This window comes from Balaenoptera musculus, chromosome 20 (genome assembly GCF_009873245.2).
Source record: "Balaenoptera musculus isolate JJ_BM4_2016_0621 chromosome 20, mBalMus1.pri.v3, whole genome shotgun sequence".
In the NCBI taxonomy this organism is placed as follows: Eukaryota; Metazoa; Chordata; class Mammalia; order Artiodactyla; family Balaenopteridae; genus Balaenoptera; species Balaenoptera musculus.
In genome coordinates, this window is record NC_045804.1 from 41,112,732 (window position 1) to 41,128,817 (window position 16,086).

Below are 16,086 nucleotides of genomic sequence, written 5' to 3' on the forward strand. Positions count from 1 at the left end.
TTGCTGTTATATTTCATGGCTACAATTTCATGGTTATATCATACTTCGTTTGTTTATTTAGCTAAATCCTGATATCAGACGTTTTGTTCATTACCAATTGTTTTCTGTTATAACCAATGCTGAAATGAACATCCTTAGAGCTCAATTCTAAATTAGTGCATTATGATCAATAATTTCTCTAGCAATCTAAATTTAGAATTATCGACCTTTAAAATTGCCTCTGAGCTTCCTAGAAGACAGAGCAAAAAGGGAAACATATCAGTTAAATTTTTATTATTAGAAAGGAGGAAGCATATCAGTTCTTCAGCTCTTGAAAAACAAAGGTGTTTAGGGAGAAGGTAAGGAAAGGATACCGTGGTGGGCTTTAACTTTAGCACTTGGTAAAAGAAAAAAAAAAAAAAAAGCTTCTGGATTTCTACAGAGACCAGAGAGAATTGAGCACTGGTAAATGCTACCTGCCTGATGCTCAGACTGGATCACCAGCCAGTGAAGTTTCCCCATGGAACCTGAGCCCAAAGCAAGCAGGAGAGATTTTAATCATTTCCCTCCCCCCACCCACCCCCTGCCCATGACACTGTTACTGGCATCTCAATTATAATGTGGAATTAAGGGCACAGCAAAGAGGAGACTAACAAAGCAGCCCTCACTCCCCTACAGCAGTGTGGTGTGGTGGAAAGAGCCCTAGCCTCGGAATCAGACAGACCTGGGTTCAAAGCCCACCTCCATCACCGCTAGCTCTGATGTCCTGGGAAAACAGGATTCTTAAGCCTCAATTCTCTCCTGGGTGAAATAGATACAGTATTTCCTATTTCCGAAGGTACCCGTGTGGGTTAAAGGGGACAATGCATGCCCAGGACTTAGTAGGTGCTTACCACTGCTTCCCCACTTTAACTGTCAACGCTTTCCTATCACATATGTAAGCCAGATTGTGCAATCTGGGAGAAGTTAGCTAGACCGGTCTTGTTATCACAGAACAGATCAGAACCCAGTCTTCTGCTCCCCAACTACCCCCAGGCAGCCCTGAGCAATGGCTGCCTTCTGACCATCCACTGGTGAACTGCTGCCCCTCCTAGGTTACCAAGGTACCCGGATGCAATCCCTTCCCCCAGCCCAAGGAGGGGAGGGGTTGCTGCCTGAGTACCTCTCCCTGTCTTTCTTCTTTGCAGGGGATGCCCCTTTCTGTACCCCTGAGCAACACAAGGAGTGTGCAGAGCCTGCCCTAGGTCAGTACCAGGGGCCAGATGGAATGATGGGGGAGGGGCTGCGATCAAGACCTGGGAGAACTTCCGGGTGCAGCAGAGAGATGGGGGGAAGGGGAGTGGGGAAGGGTGAGGGGAAAGAGGCTGGAAAGGGTGGCGTCCCTGCAGGGACGGGAGAGGGAGATGGAGAGGAGGAAGGAGAAGAGGGGTGGGGGAGGGAATTGATGCAAGTGGATGAGGGCTGGAAACCAGACTAGGGAAAGAAAGGAGGTAGAGAGGTGGGGGTAGGGGAGGAGTGGATTTCGGGGGAGCAGAGAGCACTGCGGAATGCAGAGGAGCGGGCAGAGATGAGGAGAGGATGGGCAGTGAGCGTCCGGGTGGGCACCAAAGGAGATCAGCGATATCTCCCCGCGCACACTCTGGCGGTTATTCCAAGGCTGTCCTGTCTCTGCATGCTCCCCTGAGCCAGGCGCGCCCCCCTACTCCCCCTCCTTCTGCTGGGTGTTTGCTGGTCCACACCCCCCACCCTGGAAAACTTCCAAGTGAGGGAGATCACACAAACAAGCTGCAGCCCCCAAGCTAGACCCACTCCACGTGCCCACCTGTTCCGGCCCCGGGAAATGATTTATAACCAAGACAAGCAGAGAGTATTTAAATCATCCGGACTCAAGTTCGTTCAGCAGCTGCCCTTGCTGGATCTAAGTGCAGCAGCTCTGGACTCACAGGTCCAGACGCCTCCGGGAGGGCTGGCGGGAAGGAGAAGGAGTGACTTCCAATGGATGCAAAGACTCAGTTCCGCGTCCTAAACCAGCGAGCAGAGCAGGTGGGCATTGGCTATATGGGAGCCCTGGAGGGAGAACCACGGAGCCCAGAGTTTCAGAGAAAATGGTCTCCCACACTTGCCTTTGGAGAACAGCCCCCTTTGTAGATGAGAACTGAGACTAGGAGCAGAGAAGAAGGCCCTGGGAAGGTGAGGGGTCCGGGACTCCCTTGGAGCCCATTCTGCAAAAGTGGTGCCTTTTCAAAGATTTACAAAGGGTGACATAACAGTAAAGGAAGCAGAAGGAAAACAGGACCACGAGTAACAGAGAAAGAGTGGGCACGTTCTATGAGAGCTCACACCCTCATCAACCTGTAGCAAAAGCCCGGCCCTCCTTCTCTCCACAGCCCCCCACCCCTCATTTACCCAGATGGCACCTCCTCCCAGCTCACTCCTCTGCTGCGGGAACCTGGCTCCTCTGGGCCAGGAGGTCCACCTGACTAAGCCCTGCCTCCCTCTCCCCTCCAGGTCTGCTGGCGGAAAAGGACAGTAATTACTGTCTCTGCAGGACACCCTGCAACCTGACCCGCTACAACAAAGAGCTCTCCATGGTGAAGATCCCCAGCAAGACGTCAGCCAAGTACCTCGAGAAGAAATTTAACAAATCAGAAAAATATATCTCGTACGTTAAGTGGACATGGTGGATGGAGGTGGGGGAGGATGAACTAGGAAAACATGGGGGGCAGTCGAGGAAGAGGGCAAGGTAAGCAATTAATTCTATTTGGCAGACATTAATTGAGCACCTGCTGTTTGCCACGTTCTGTGCTCAGGCTCAGGATATGAAGACAAAGCGGATTAAGACGCAGCCCCAGCCTTTAAGGAGCTTATAGTCTGGTGGAGAGACAAGTACTAAACTGAAAGCTATATAGGCTGATGCAGGTAATAAGAGAAGCGGCTGGCCGCACCTTGCGTAAGGATGCTGTCAAGGAAAGCTTCAGAGATGTTTTGCTTTTTGCATTTTTTTTATTAGTTATCCATTTTATACCTATTAGTGTATATGTCAATCCAGAGATGTTTTTACAGGATGTAGAGGAGTTTTCCAGGCAGGTTTTGCACATTCTGTTCCCTCTGCCTGGAATGCTTTTCCTCTCAGTCTTCACCTAGCTGGTTCCTCATTGTGCAGGTCTCCATTTAAACGTCATCTCTTCGGACGACTAAATTAGTCCCCTCCTGTCATTTTTCTCTGGAAGCACTCTGGTGTTTTCCTTTATAACACACACCACCGTGTGTAATTCTATATGCACGTGTGTGTTTCCTGAAATTAACTTGCCCGCTTCACGAAAGTGAAGCTCCTTGAGGGCAGGAAACTTTCTTGTTTTGTTCTCTGCTGTGGAGTGTCTGGCACAGAGTTGACGCTCAAAAAATATATATATATCTTTTAACAGAATAAGTGAAAGAAAGACACAGGAGCAGAGGGTGTCCCAGGCAGAGGCTCAGCAGAGAAAATCAGTGAAGGGCAGACAAGATTACGGGAAGGGGAGGCTGGGGGAGGTGGCTGTGTCCAAGGTAGAGGATCCTGCAGGCTGAGCTGGGCGGGGGTGGGACGCAGGGAGTGGACTTATTCTAAGAGGACAGGCGGCCACAGAAGAACTTCCACCAGGCGAGTGACAGGCTCACATTTGCCGTTTAGGTAGAACCTTCTGGAAATGTTCTTTATCTGTGATGTCCTACATGATGGCCGCTGGCCACATGCGGCTACTGAGCGTTTTAAATGTAGCCTGAGTGATGGAGGAACTGGATGCTAATTTTACGTCACGTGGATTAGTTTAGCGGTTGTAGGAAGACCCTTCAGGCGGCAGATAGAGAACAGACCGGAAGCCAGGTGGGCAGAAGGGAGCCAGGTGGGCAGAAGGGAGCCAGGTGGGCGGAAGGGAGCCAGGTGGGCGGAAGGGAGCCAGGTGGGCGGAAGGGAGCCAGGTGGGAAGCAGTTGCCATAAACCAGGCAAGAGAGGGTGACACTGCGAATGGCACCTGGGCGAGCCCCGCGGGGAAAGGGCTCCTCTCGCCCAGCCTCTCCCTCCTGCCCACACCGTCACCAGACCTCATCCTGGGACGGCTTTTGCCCTGTGGGTTGAGGACAAGGAGCACTGAGGTCATTGTGAGCCACGTCGTGGAAGGAGCCAGGGAACTTTGTAGGAGGTGCCAGGCCCCGCTGTCGCAGACATTGTGCCGGCCGTAATGACTTATCCTGCCTAGATGTGTCTCGTGCACACATCTGCCCAAAAGAGCAAAAGGGAACCGGGGTGCTTCCATCAGAACACCTGCAACCAGGTGTGAGTTTTCTCCCTAAAAACCCTCCCTGGTCCCTGCAGCTGACTTGGCCATCCGGGGTAGGGCCCCCACTAGGAGGAGCTTGCTATCAATCCTAGTAAGAACTGGGGGCCTCTCCAGAGCGGGCAGGGGAGGTCAGCTGGGGGCAGGCGAGCAAGACTTGTCAAGACAGTGCTGAGCTCACCTGCACGTAAGGGCCCAGGCAGACCCTCTGGGAGCACAGAGACCTGGAGGCCAGGCAGGATTCCTGGAAAGGGTGCAGAGAGAGAGGGGCGTTAGCAATAAGGGACCAAGGGGACAGCTGATATATGCCTCCAGGCCCGTGAAGAGCTCTGAGCTGGGAGTCAGGATGTCAGGTTCAAGCCCCAGCTGTGCCACTAACCAGCTCTAACTTTGGGCCAGTTGTTTCACTTCCCTGGGCCTCAGTTTCCCCATCTGTCTGTGGGGAAATTGTATTAGACGATCCCCGTGGATCCTGATGGCTCTCACCGCGAATGACACTGGACATTTCCTCCGCAGAGAGAACATCCTCGTCCTGGATATATTTTTTGAGGCTCTCAATTATGAGACCATTGAACAGAAGAAGGCGTACGAAGTTGCTGCCTTACTTGGTAGGTCAGAGTGTCTGTTGCACAAATGTCCGCGTCTCATGGGGATGGGCTGGTGGGCGGTTTACTCCCTCTTCCCTTTGCACTGCTCCTGCCCCAGAATGGGAAGAACTCCACGTGCTGGAGGTGTTAGGCCCAGTTCATGTCCCAGTCTAGGCCTCAGTTCCCCCATCAACACGATGAAGTAGGTGAGCTAGACGGCCTCTCGGGGCCTTTCCAGCGCCATCCTCTTGGGATTCTATGGTCTTCCGCCCCCAGGTTGGAGTCAGAGCCCTGGGGCCATGGCAGGAAGAAAGAGCTGTCAAGTGGAGGGAGGGCTGAGCTGTGGGTGGTCCCAGGCAGTGGGCCCAGGGAGGGTCCCCCATGGAGCCCCCACTGGAAAGCAATTTTGCTGCATTGAGAAGGCCCGGTGCCCCCCTGGACTGAGAGCCCTTTGTCAAACACAACAGCAGGGCCATGCACCCCCAGAAATCTACAAACCTGACTGCCCCCCCCACCCTAGGGCCAGCTCCCCTGGCCCCGAGGGCACATGATGGATGCAGGAAGTTAATTTCAACACAGTCCCAGCCCAGCGTAAAACTCACAAGACCCCTGCGGGTGCACAGTTAAAAAGACCTGCTCTGGACTCATCCCCCGACTCCCACGCACTCTCAAGAAAGGATCTGGTGTCTGTGGCTTCGAGGAAAAATAGCTCTTGTCTCTGTGAACTGGATCAGGTGAGAAGAGCATCCTGGGTGAGGGCGGGGAGGCGTACACCTTCTACCTGGAGTACAGGGGGAGAGCAAGCCACCGGCTGCTGCACACCAGCTGGGAGAACGTGGGCAGGTGGCGTCACGGAACCTCAGGTTTCTCATCTGTAAAATGGGTCTAATAAAACTCACTTTGTGAGTTCGCCGTGATGGTTAAATGTGGAAAAGCCCCAGCCCACAGGAGGTCCATAAATAGTAGTTTCTGGCACCTGGACACACCATGCCAGGGACCCAGGGCCTACCCTGCGGCACCATCTGAGCGTGTCTGTTCCTCTCCCAGGAGGCTGGGGAACTGGGCCACCGTGGGGTGCCCGCTGGGCTAAGGTGGTCATCACCCTGGGCCTTGGAGATTGTTGTGGCCAAAGGGCCTCATGCCCTGAGCTGGTGGTAGAGCCCTGCTCCTGCCACCTTTATTTCCTAAAGAAGACCAAGGACATGCCTCCTCCCCTCCCCTCCCCTCCCCTTCCCTCCCCTACACAGGCTCACAGTCACACTCAGACACACACACACAGCGACGAGAGCCTGAGCCCCGAATCTGTCAGGAGAGGTAGCTGGTCCCTGCAGCAGACGTGAGAGAGCGTTTTCCCAGCATCTTGCTCCCACCCAGAATAGCCCGCCGTGCAAATCACGCTGCCATCTGTACCTCCCGTGAGGACAGCAAATGCTGCTCGCAAACCGTGAGCCACGGCACCCAATCGGGCCCGTCCCTCCCCTCCCCCACACACACAGCGCACCCCTCCCGCGGTGAACACACCCTCACAGGCCCACATGCAAGCCACGCGGCTACAGAGACACGTACGTGCACACAAGTTGCGTGCCTACACACTCACGTGCTCACACCCGCACATGCTCACACATGCTCAGTCAGACACACCGTGCCCGCTCCCACAAAGCCGCATTTGGGCGCACTCGTGTAGCTACCCTAGACGTGGCTTGCCGCCTATGTAAAGCTGTCGGTGGTCAGACGTATCGCCTGCTTCTATCCCACACGCGTTCGCGCACGGGGCACCCAGGCCCATACCCCACGCCCCGCCACACGGCTCACACACGCACAGACACGCCCCACTCCTGACGTGCATATGCATTGTTCACACTCCCTGATAAGCCTCCATTGAGGATATTAGAGGGGGCGGAGGGGCAGGAGAGGAGTGAAGGGGAGCCACGTTGAGCCCCAAACCAGGTCCCCCCAGGAAGAGCCGCCTCCCCGTCGTCATGGCTTGTTCGCCTGGGGATGTGTTTGTTGGGCTTCTCCAGCCATAATCAGAGGAGGAGTGGGCAGAGGTACTTATCCGAAAGTTCTCAGACCAAGAGGTCAGCCTGGAATCTCCAGGAGGACGGTATATTCACCCCCAACAGCACCCGCTCTCCCCAGCCCAGCCCAGCCCAGCAGCTGCCAGTCTCAGAGGTCACAGCTGGAAAGGACTTCACAGTTCATCTCCTCCAACCACCACCCCACCCCCTGACCACCTCCACCACCAAATGTCCCCGGAAGGCAAAGCTCCTGAGAAGGTCAGGGCTTATCAAAGCCGCACAGTGAGCTGGCGGCCACCCTCCAAACTCACAACCTCAGAGCCCCCTGCTCCGCCACACTGCCTCTGGAACGAAGCGCTTGGGGCTTTGGGGGGATCAGAACCCCCTGGAGAATCTGATAATAACTTGTGAAAGACGGACTCTCCCTCTGCAAATGCCCAGGTGCACACACAATGGATTGCATTCAATTCAGGGGGTCTCCAGCCACTGGAAGCTCCCACAGGAGAGCGGTTCTCAAAGTTTGGTGGGCCAGAGAACCACCCGGGAACTTTAAAATCCTGACCTCCAGACCCCAACCCCAGAGACTCTGATTGTGTAGGCCTCAGGTAGGTCCAGGCATCTACACTGATTACAAGTATCCCAAGAGTCTGATGCAAGGGGATCCGAAGACCAGTCTAGAAAGACTTTGGTCGGTGGGGCCAACATCCAGGGCAAGGACCTCTACTCTAGAAAGAGACCAAACTGAACATTTACCTTTAGGTGGGGAGATAGGGAGATGCTTCCTACGGCCTTATCCCAAGGGTGAGAGAGGCCCCAAGGTGGCCCCAAAGCCCATGTCATGATTGGGGGGTGTCTCTTGTGTTACTGCTCCAGAGACCCTCACTCAGGGCACCTGACACACGTCTCAAGCTAGACTGTGTCCTCGCCCAGGCCAGGGACCACACGCACCTCATCTGTTCCCAGCCCAGAGCCAAACCTGAGCCCCACCAGTGTGGTTCTGAACAGAACTGAACAAGCCTGTCGGCCCACGAGGTCTATTCCAGGCCCCCCCCCAAAAGCATCCAGGTTAGTTCCCATCCCCATGGGTGCTGAAAACCAAACCCACCAGCTCTCAGAGCTGTGCAGTGAGGGAGGGACGCGTCAAGGGCCTGGCCTCCCAGCTACCAGGCCCAGGCCCCCCGGGAAGGGGAACCCATTCAGGAAGCCTGGTTTCCGAGTTCTCAGTCTGTTCGCCCCTTTCGGAAGCACTGTCAGGAAAGCCAAGTCTTTGTCTTCTCTCTCTCTCTCCAGGTGATATTGGTGGTCAGATGGGATTGTTTATTGGTGCTAGTATCCTTACAATACTAGAGCTCTTTGATTATATTTATGAGGTAAGATTTGGGATCGCTCGTGGGGGAACGACCTGGTGCCCTCATCCTGCCCCGACGTCCAGAACCAAAGCGTGGATGGGGGAGAGCACGGCCTCTCTTCCCCCAGGGCCGCCTCCTCCTCCCTGTCCATGGATATTGTCTATCACCACCTCCTAGGCACTGGGGGAGGGATGGTTGTAAGAGAGACAGAAGCCACAGGCCTATCCTCAGGGCTGTCTACACTCACAGGGAGGGAGCAGAAGGGATGAGAAGAAGAGGATGAAACTGTGCTGAGGCCACAGCCCTGAGCCCCTCCTGCTGCTAGGGGGCTTCAGACACGGGTGTGTGTACACCCTCACATTCACACCACATACCACACTCACACACCACATGTGCACACACATGTACCACACGCACTCCACACACATCACTCACACACGTGCCATACACACACATCATGCACAGTTACAGCACACTCACATATGACATGCACACACATATATCACACACTCCACACACACCACTCACACACGTGCCATACACACACATCATGCACAGTTACAGCACACTCACATATGACATGTGCACACACATATATCACACACACTCCACATACACCACTCACACACGTGCCATACACACACATCACGCACAGTTACAGCACACTCACATACGACATATGCACACACATATATCACACACACTCCACACACACCACTCACACACGTGCCATACACACACATCACGCACAGTTACACCACACTCACATACGACATATGCACACACATATATCACACACACTCCACACACACCACTCACACACGTGCCATACACACACATCACGCACAGTTACACCACACTCACATACGACATATGCACACACATATATCACACACACTCCACATACACCACTCACACACGTGCCATACACACATCATGCACAGTTACAGCACACTCACATACGACATATGCACACACATATATCACACACACTCCACACACACCACTCACACACGTGCCATACACACACATCACGCACAGTTACACCACACTCACATACGACATATGCACACACATATATCACACACACTCCACATACACCACTCACACACGTGCCATACACACATCATGCACAGTTACAGCACACTCACATACGACATATGCACACACATATATCACACGCACTCCACACACACCACTCACACACGTGCCATACACACACATCACGCACAGTTACAGCACACTCACATACGACATATGCACACACATATACCACACGCACTCCACATACACCACTCACACACGTGCTGTACACACACATCACACACAGTTATAGCACACTCACATACGACATATGCACACACATATACCACACACACTTATACCACACTCACATACTACTCACAAATACACACGTACACCACACGCACACCACACACACACCACTCACACGCATCACACACACTTATACCACACTCACACACAACATCTGCATACACATACACCACACACTTCACACACATATACCACACACAGTTATACCGTGCTCACACACACTGCTCACAAATACACACATTCACCACATGCACACCTCATACACACACACACACACACACACACACACACCCCTGCCCTCCTGGTGGCCCGTCACCCGAGCAGCGCCCTCCGTGGTCCAGGCAGGTTTCGGGAAGGAGCACTCCTGCCGTGCTCATCAGTCCTGAGCAGGAAGAGCAAGGGCACCCCTGCCGCTCCTGGCCACTAACTGTCCGGGAGTTGTCACCCTCAGGGGGCAGCTGGACAAAGCCTCTGAAAGCTTCTCACACAGCAAACAGTGGCTTCAGTCACTGAGCTCTCCGGGTGCACGTCAGCCTTCCCCCAGCCCCGGGATGGCTCCAGGGACTCCAGAATCCCTCAGGGAAGTCCAGGCCCAACACCGTCCCCAGGACCACCTGAGTCTCAGCCTAGCAAACGGGGCCTGCAGAGCAGTGGCCTGCATCCCAGAGGGGGCTGGCGATGGCCAGAGGCCGCTGGCAGTCACTGCGGGGAGCCGGAGGGCACCGGTGACCAGGGGCCTCTAGAGTGCCACATCCTGCTCTCAGCATGGTGACCTTGTTCCCAAACCGGGTCCCACGGCCAGATTTCATTCTGCCGTGTTTACTCATTTTTGTGAAAAGATATACAAAATCACAGAAATTGAATCGCACCAGGGAACATATTTAGTAATTACCCTTTCTTGCTAAGAATAAAATGTTGAGAACTCAGGTGTATCCCGATCTTGTGAACTGTGGAGTTGTCAGGCCTCAAAAGTGATGAGTAATTCTGTCCCCCCAGGACAGACAAGGAACCAGCCATACTGGGAGACCGGGCCCCCCCGTGACCCCCTCCAAGCTCTAGCTCCTGCTCCAAAATCCCATCTCAGCCCAAAGATTGGGTAGGGGCCCCAGCCCAGCCACGTGGAGGGAGGTCTCTCTCTCTACCTTGGTGCCGTTCTTCTGGCCTGACCACCCCCTTCCTGCCTTTCTTGCAGCTGATCAAAGAGAAGCTATTAGACCTGCTTGGCAAAGAAGAGGAGGAAGGGAGCCACGACGAGAATGTGGTAAGGGCAGCCCGGGGTTTGCAGGTTGGTTAGTTCCTCTGGCACACACAGACCGTGTTAACCCAGATGCGCGGGCCGGGTAGGGCCGGGGGGCGGGCCGTGCTTCATTGCACACCTTTCCGTGGCTCGTGACACTGCAGCTCCCAAATCCAAGGACACTCCAACTGAGCCTTGAGCCTCTCTCTGAGACTCACCCCAGAACCCAGCAGTAAGCCGTGGATGCAGCGGAGACCAGGAGATGCTTCTGCCTGGACCAATCCAGCTTCTCCCAGGCCAGAGGCCACGCCCCTCTTCTCATGCCTTGGGGGAACCGGAGAGGCTCTGCGTAGGTCCACTCCCTTATCCTGCGGGGTGGCAGAATACAAGCAGGGATGTCCCTGGTACTCTACCCCATCTTGAAGGGGACGTAGGGTGTGGTGCCCTGTGAATTTGGTAGTGGCAATGATACCCATCAGAACTGCTAACCATTGCATGCCTGGTACATGTCAGGCACTGTGCTAAGTGCCTTAAGAGCGCCATGTCGTTTCAACCCGGCAGTCACCCTAGAGGAAGGTCTGTTTTTATCTCCATTCTGTGCATGAGGCAGTCGCAGCTCAGAGACCAAGGTTACACTGGAGTTGAGTGTCAGAGCTGGGCACAAAGCCTCCCTAACCACTGTCCTACTCTGCCTCTCATTCCTCGAGCCAGAGGGGCAGCACCTCTTAAGCTGCTCGTTCTCCGTCCCTAAGTCAGTCTGCTCCTGGACCCCGGTCTCCACTGAAGGTTGCAGGTATCGCTGGCTTTCACCAAGTCAGCACCCGGCCCCAAGAGACCACCCCATTCAGTGGCCACTTGCCCCCTTAAAATCATAACATGCCAAATGGATCCCAGCCCCCTCCTCCTGTTTGGGCTCCCACTTCTGTTCCAGACACTATTTCTCTACCCATCTCCCAGGCTAAAAAAATCTCACTTTGATTCTCTCGGGTCCCTGCAGCCTCTGCTTGAACAGAAGACAGCTTCTGTTGAGGAGAGGGCAGTGTGGAAGGAGGCCAGGCTCTCGACTCAGCTACCTGCCTGGATCCCAGGTCCCCGCTTCCCAGCCGTGTGTAGCAGCTGGGAGCTCGTTACTTCCCTTTCTGATCATCTGCTAAATCACTGGGGCTTCAGGGGGTGCCATTCAGATTAAGCGAGGCCAGGCCTGTAAAGCCATGAGCTTTGCCTAGTTTATAATGAGCGCGTAGCAAGCACAGGCTCCCTCCCCCACCGGCCTTCAGAATGTCTCAGAGCCTAGCCTCCACTCTAGCCCCTCCCCCTCCCCCAGCCTCATCCTCATCAAATCTCCCCCGCATTCTTGGCACAGAATTCTGCTCCCATCCCTCCCAGCCTCCAGCCCTCCGCGGCCTGGGAATCACCTGGAAAACTCAAAGCCATCTCAGCCCCACCCTGCTCAGGGACCCAAGACAATTCCCTGGGGCCAGCCTAACCTAAAGGTCCTGTGGGCAGCTGTGATCAGGAGTCAGGGTTCTGGCTGTCAGGGGCCTCCACTGCTTGGCCTCAGCGATTGGCACCCTCTGCCCCAGGCTTGGCCACAGGCCACCCCTCCTCCAGCCCAGGCTGACCCAACAGAGGCCCCAAGGGCGAGGGCCATCCAAGCTCCAAAGCTACACACACCACTCAGATGTAGCTTCAGGTGACACATCAGGGGACCACTAGAGAGAAGGTCAAACCAGTCGCTAAGCCCCATCCCCACTCTGCGGGTGCAGGGTGGGGGTGGGGGTGTGCCTAGGTGGAGAATGGAGAGGATTCTAAAGGCTATGAGGCCCCTTCAGCCTCATGCACCAGGATGGCAAGCCGGCGCGGGAGGTGTCTGGGGCGGAGCAGCTGTGCCCCAGGGGAGCCCACAGTGGGCAGCGTGGTTCCCGGGGCCTGGGCTGGGCTGCCCGGGGGGCATCGTGATGAACTTTTGCTGAATGAGCATCAACGCCCACTTTCCCCTTCCCACCAGAGCACTTGTGACCCGATGCCAAACCACTCCGAAACCATCAGCCACAGTGTGAACGTGCCCCTGCAGACGGCCCTGGGGACCTTGGAGGAGATTGCCTGCTGACAGCCCTCCGACCGCCCAGCACCCCCCAGACAGACCTTGAGGCCCAGGACCAGAACAGGGGACGGCAGGCTCAGGTGGGGTGGCCCCTGCCGACCGACGGAAAGAAGCAAGAGCCCCCTATGCACACATAGCAAACTCTCTGTCAAAACCTCGCTCCAGCCTCGTCTGGCACGACGCGTCCTCAGGCCCTGCTGCCGCGCACCCGTCCCTCTTAGGAGAAGTGAGTCACGCTCTGGAACTGTCCGAGAACCGACCTGCCATCACATCTCACTGCCGGATGTAAAAAGCAACTGCATGCTCTGAGTCCTCACGGCACCGCCTCCACGTCTGTCTCTGTACTTGACCCTCCTCCGTGCGGTTTCCAGTAGTCCCTCTGCAGCAGTGCAGGGGGACCAGGTTCCAGCCCCAAAGTCACCACGAGGCCACGCTGGAATCACACCTGCACGATCAAGAGGGAAACCGCAGAACTCGACGACGTCCAGTCCTTGTGTAGTTTGTGAAGGTTCTTAACCTGCCCACAAAGCCCTCCCCCACCTCCCCAAGCCGGCCCACAGGGTGATCAGGGCCACCCCCCCTCCCCTCCACAGCTGCCCCGGGCACTCATCCGCGGTGCCCACGTCATTCTGCTCTCCCTGTGACACGGCTTGTACAGTCTGATTCTGTTTCTTTGGGGGGCTTTTTTTTTGTCTGTCTGTCTGTCGAAGATCTGTTTCATTTCGTTTTCTGAATTTGGGTTTTGATGTCCTGAGGTTTGGTTTGGTTTTTCCATTTTCTCTGGCGTTTATTTATTTGTGCTTCCAATCACACTCATATTAAAAGCTGGTCTTGTGGAAATGGCTGAGTCGTCTCTGCCCTTCCCCCGCACTCTTTCTCCCCAAGACTTTAGGAAAGAGCCAGATCTGCCAGGTCAAAAACTACAGGACGAATAGGTAGATAGATGGATAGCTAGATAGATAAATGATAGATAGATAATGATAGATAGATAGATAGGTGATAGATAGATAATTAGATGACATCGTTTATGCATTACTTACCTTTACAAAACACGTACGCTCTGCATTCTATTCTATTCTATCCCACATCTTTAAACACTATTGATCACAACACTGTGAATGGCCTCCCCACCCCACGAATGGGTCTCAGCCCGAGGTCTGAATGACGCTGCGCTGGACCACAGGCACGTGGCATGCAGACGGGGAGGCAGAGCACACCGCCCAGCCCTGCAAACCTTAGAGGAGGCCTTCACATCCCTCTGCTCTTCCGTCCTCTGTCCTGGCTCCTCCTGACCCGGCCAGTGAGTTCAGGCTGGACACCTGCCCCAGCAGGGCCCCCTCCCGCACTCCTGCCTCTCCCAACCCTCTCTGCAACCCACCTCCTCACCCCCATCAAACTGTCCTACTTCTGCCTTGCTCCCCACGACTCCTGAGAGCATGTCCATGTGGGCGAGGAGCGGGAGAGGTGCCCTCTGCTGGGGACGGGGCATGCCCTTTCAAGCCCCCCCTGTGGCAAGAGAGAGCTTCCTGCTCCTGCAGAATCCTCGTCCTCACAGCAACTTGCTAATTCCGCAGGGCCAGTTCCTGTGGTCTAATCTTTTACTTCCCCTTACTTCCCCCCGCCACTCCCAACTCAAAGTCATCCCCAGAGCCACAAAGAAAGACCTAATATGGTTTGTACCTCTCTCCTCATGCACAAGTGCACCGAAAGCACTGGCTAGACAAGGCAGTCTGGTCCCTGCTTCACTATCCAATCTCTCTATCTCTCTCTCTCTATCTCTCTCTCTCTCTCTCTCCTAACACAAGGAATTGATGGATGAGATCATGCACCTCTCTGGGCTCAGTTCCCTCCATCTGAGTATGAAGATAATACCTTACCTGTGTCTTCACAGATGATCTCCAGAGGCCCCTTCAGACTCGAGGTGCTGTGACAGTACTACTCCCCCTGCCAGTGGGACAAGTCACACCAGCCACACACAACAAGCCGGGGCCGGGAGCTTGCAGTCACCAGGCTCCAAGAGGCAGCTGGGACAGAGCATCCCTCTGATGTCTCCTCCCAAGCAACCTCTCAGCTAGGGTTGCCCAGGGCTGTTAGCGAAGCTGGGTTTTAATTTTTAGAAACAGGGTGCACAGCTGCTGGAAGTGTCCTTGTTTTCGTGTTCTATCTCTGACGTAACAAAATGACAAACTTAGTGGCTTAAAACAACACAGATGTATTATCTTACAGTTCAGGAGGCCAAGAATCAGACATGGGTCTCACTGGTTTAAAATCTAGGTGTCAGCAGGGCTGCCTTCCTTTCTGGAGCCTCTAGAGGAGAAACCATTTCCTCACCTTTTCCACCTTCTACAGGCTACCCACGTTCCTTGGCTTGTGGCCTCTTCCTCTTTCAAAGACAGGAATGATGGGTTGAGTCCTTACATCACAAAGACAATGACCTTCTCCTGTAGTCACACCTCCCTCTAGCTCAGATCCTCTCCTGCTTGCCTCTTCCATTTTTAAAGGACTCAGATGAATTAGATTAGATTAGATTAGGCTAGATTAGATTAGGTGCAGCCAATAATCCAGGATAACCCTCCTATTTCAAGGTTATTAACTAATCACATCTTCAAAGTTTCTTTTGCCATGTAAAGCAACATATTCACAGGTTCCAGGCCTTGGGACCTGGACCTTTTTGGGGTCCATTATTCTGCCTACCAAGAGCCCTTTGGACCACGTAATCTACTTACCCTCATTTTCCAAATGAGCGGACCCAAAAAGGGAGGGAAGAGACTTGCCTAGCATCACACGGTGAGTTAGCAGCAGTGCCCAAACTACACTCCCAAGCTCCCAGGCTCACAAGTCCATCTGTAGGCCCACTTCAAGCAAGAAGGACTGAGAATGATCATTTTTCCAAACTTTGCCAGGGCATGGAAGTCTTTCTCCTGAGAGAAGTTCACTCCTCATTACGTCAGGCTGGAAAGTGTCCTTCTGGTGCCTAGACTATAGGATGTAGAAGAACAGAAAATGTCTTCAGACTGCTCCCATCAGGGATAGAATCCAAATTAAATGTCTATTCAGTGAGTTGGGAGTCTGTTGGATGCTTCTGCCTCGTTCCAGTTTGTTTCATACATTCTTTTAAATCTGTAATTTCAATTTCAATTTGAACTGCTTCATTGGATTCCTG

The 16,086-nt window shown here is 54.1% G+C and overlaps 1 protein-coding gene across 2 annotated transcripts in view; it reads left to right on the forward strand.

Annotated features, from left to right (window-relative positions):
* ASIC2 (acid sensing ion channel subunit 2) overlaps window positions 1-13,763 on the forward strand; it is a 1,026,910-nt gene extending 1,013,147 nt beyond the window's left edge. Inside the window, exons 5-10 of one of the 2 annotated variants that reach the window (XM_036835403.1) lie at window positions 1,167-1,223; window positions 2,488-2,641; window positions 4,810-4,901; window positions 8,189-8,268; window positions 10,775-10,843; window positions 12,828-13,763. In XM_036835403.1, the coding sequence (XP_036691298.1) occupies window positions 1,167-1,223; window positions 2,488-2,641; window positions 4,810-4,901; window positions 8,189-8,268; window positions 10,775-10,843; window positions 12,828-12,929 (554 nt within the window). In that variant the 3' untranslated portion in view covers window positions 12,930-13,763. The remainder of the gene's footprint in view (window positions 1-1,166; window positions 1,224-2,487; window positions 2,642-4,809; window positions 4,902-8,188; window positions 8,269-10,774; window positions 10,844-12,827) is intronic. The other variant, XM_036835402.1, reaches the window with a different exon arrangement.
* Window positions 13,764-16,086: the final 2,323 nt, after the last annotated feature.